The sequence below is a fragment of the Echinops telfairi genome, unplaced genomic scaffold, assembly GCF_000313985.2.
Source record: "Echinops telfairi isolate 266 unplaced genomic scaffold, ASM31398v2 ScPeMD7_18;HRSCAF=68, whole genome shotgun sequence".
NCBI lineage: Eukaryota > Metazoa > Chordata > Mammalia > Afrosoricida > Tenrecidae > Echinops > Echinops telfairi.
Window position 1 is genome coordinate 12,711,945 of NW_022103915.1, and position 2,476 is coordinate 12,714,420.

At 46.3% G+C, this 2,476-nt stretch overlaps 1 protein-coding gene across 1 annotated transcript in view; it reads left to right on the forward strand.

Moving 5' to 3' along the window:
* CATSPERB (cation channel sperm associated auxiliary subunit beta) overlaps nucleotides 1-2,476 on the forward strand; it is a 153,748-nt gene that overhangs the window by 134,050 nt on the left and 17,222 nt on the right. Inside the window, exon 23 of the mRNA XM_013003687.1 lies at nucleotides 161-296. Within this exon, the coding sequence (XP_012859141.1) occupies nucleotides 161-296 (136 nt within the window). The remainder of the gene's footprint in view (nucleotides 1-160; nucleotides 297-2,476) is intronic.

Consider the following 2,476-nt stretch of genomic DNA (forward strand, 5'->3'; position numbering starts at 1 on the left):
GGCGTGGTGGTTTCAGATCTTGCAGACAAAACTCCTGAGAAGTACATTTCATTTCAAACAGTCAAACGATTAGGAATGTATCTGTTCCTTCTTTACCAGGAAATGCAATTAGTACTGAATTTTTCCAACTTCACGTTTATCCTGCGAATTTGTGTTTTAGGTTCCTCGCTTTAAGTTCCCCGTTCAGCAGTACCCAGTGTCTTTGCAAATCTTTACAAGAAGTGGAAGTCTGCCTGTGGAGATTCCCTATCTGGTCACTGTGACTGAAGTAAACAAGAGGGAAAACTGGGTGCTCAGTAAGGTCTCCTCTCTTCTTAATCTTGTGTTTTATAAGTGACACTGCTATTATCTGTACCTGTTCTCCGCAACCCCTAGTGATGTCGACAGCTGCGAGGTCTTGGGCTCGGGGCTCAAATCTGCTGACTGTTTGCTTCTACTGCCCCCCGCTGACTCCCTTCACCTTTCCAGACTCTAGTTCTGTGGCTGAAGCATTATTTTTATGACAAATTTGAACTGAAAAAAAAACTGAAAGCTATTTTGTAGATCATAGCCAAAGATGTTGATTAGACTTTAGCCACATGCGGATGTCTCCTTCATTTCTTTTCTTTGTTCCTTGTTTGCTCAGTAGAAGTTACAAAATAGGGAGATTTGGCCAGATAATTTGTAGGATTGACCGTGCACATTAGGGAACACACACATAGACATGGTCATGCCCGCGGGTAAGCAGGATCTATTTTATATGAGCAAAGTTTCTTAATCTCTTTGAAGAAGAAAAAGGTCATTTACTGTCATTCACTTCTACCACAAATGTGATTTTTCTTGGACATCTTGTGTTTATTCACGTCGGATGACTGGATGTTGTGGTAGTTGTTGTTGTGATGGGCTGCTAAGTCCATTCTGAGTCATGGCAGCCTCCGTGCCCCACAGAACAAAAGTCTCCTCACAGTTGTCGTTACGTTTGAGCCCATGGCTGTAGCCACTGCGTCAATCCATCTTGACAAGGGTCGTCCTCGTTCCCACCGCCCCTCCCCTTCCCCAAGCACAATGTCCTTCTCCAGGGACTGGTCTCTTCTGACAACATGTCCAAAGATAAAGCCTTGCCATCCATACCTTTAAGGAGCATTCTAGCTGTACTTCCTCCAAGACAGAGAGCCAAAATACAACCTGGAGTATTTGCCCCTGGAACTCTGAGAACAAGAACACAATTGGTTCATTGAACACTAATGATCGAAGGCATCGAGAGCATCATCCCACACGAAGAGAGCGAAAGGTCATTAAGAGACAGGAAAGAAAGAAAAGCTCACCGTGGATGTCAGGGGAGTCTGTAGTGGGCTCCTCAGCCTAGAGTTAGCTGAGGCATGGAAGAAATGATGAAGTCCAAGAGCAGAACAGGACATTTCAAGGGCAGCTGGAGAAGACAACGCAAAATATTATAAAGAAATGTGTAGACCTAGAGTTAGAAAACCAAAAAGACAGAATGTGCTCAGCGTATCTTAAACCAAAAGAACTCAAGAGAAAATCTGCGCCTTGAGTTGCAAATTGAAAACTTCTACGGGCAAAATCTAGCTGCATATTCTTGCTATGGGTTGCCATTCAGTTGGTTCAGGGCCAACGCGTGCCACCCCCATCCAAACACAGCCCTGGAGCCAATGCTGACTCGCAGTGATCCTGTAGGACTGGGTAGGCTTGCCCCCAGTGAGTTTTGAGACTGCAACCCTTGACCGGAGTAGGAAGCCCTGGCTTCCCTCCAGGGAGCGACTGGTGGTTTTGAACTGCTGGTCTTCTGCTTAGCAACCCAACTTGTAACCACTATGCCCTCAGGGCTCCTCTGCCAACCCTTATGGGCAAAAGTAAAGTGTTGCCTGGTCCTGAATCATTGTGGTAGTTACATAATGCCGTGTCAACTTGAAGTATAGGGGTGGAGTGTAGCCTGTCAATCAGGTCACAGCCTGATGGTACCTCCTGATGGGCATGGCCTTCTCAGAAGGACGATCCTGGAAACTCCCTCTCTCTCTTTCTGCCTTTACCCATCACTTGGAGAGTGGCCAGAGCTACCAGCATTGGATCCACCGGACTTTGCACCTCTGTCCCTGCATTCTGCATCATTGTATATGGCTTCCTGAGTCTGAAGAAGGATTTACGGACTAGTACCAGACTTAAGGACTTGATCTGGACTGGACTGGGATAGATAATGACTCCTTGATCTAAAGTCCTTTCTTCTACATAGATGAGTGTCCCTGTGTTTGTTTCTCTAGTCAACCTGGCCTAGCACAGCCATCTACATGGGGGAGCCACAGTGTTAATCCACCTCAGTAAGGTTTTCCTCCTCTCACGATGTGATGTCCTTCTCTGGAAATCTTTCCTGGTGTTCCCTGATGACCCCCAACACTGGGCTGAGCAGCATGATCTCGTGACTCATAGGGTTTTCAGGGATGGATTTTTGCAGGTGGATCACCAAGCCCTTTTCTTTCTTCTG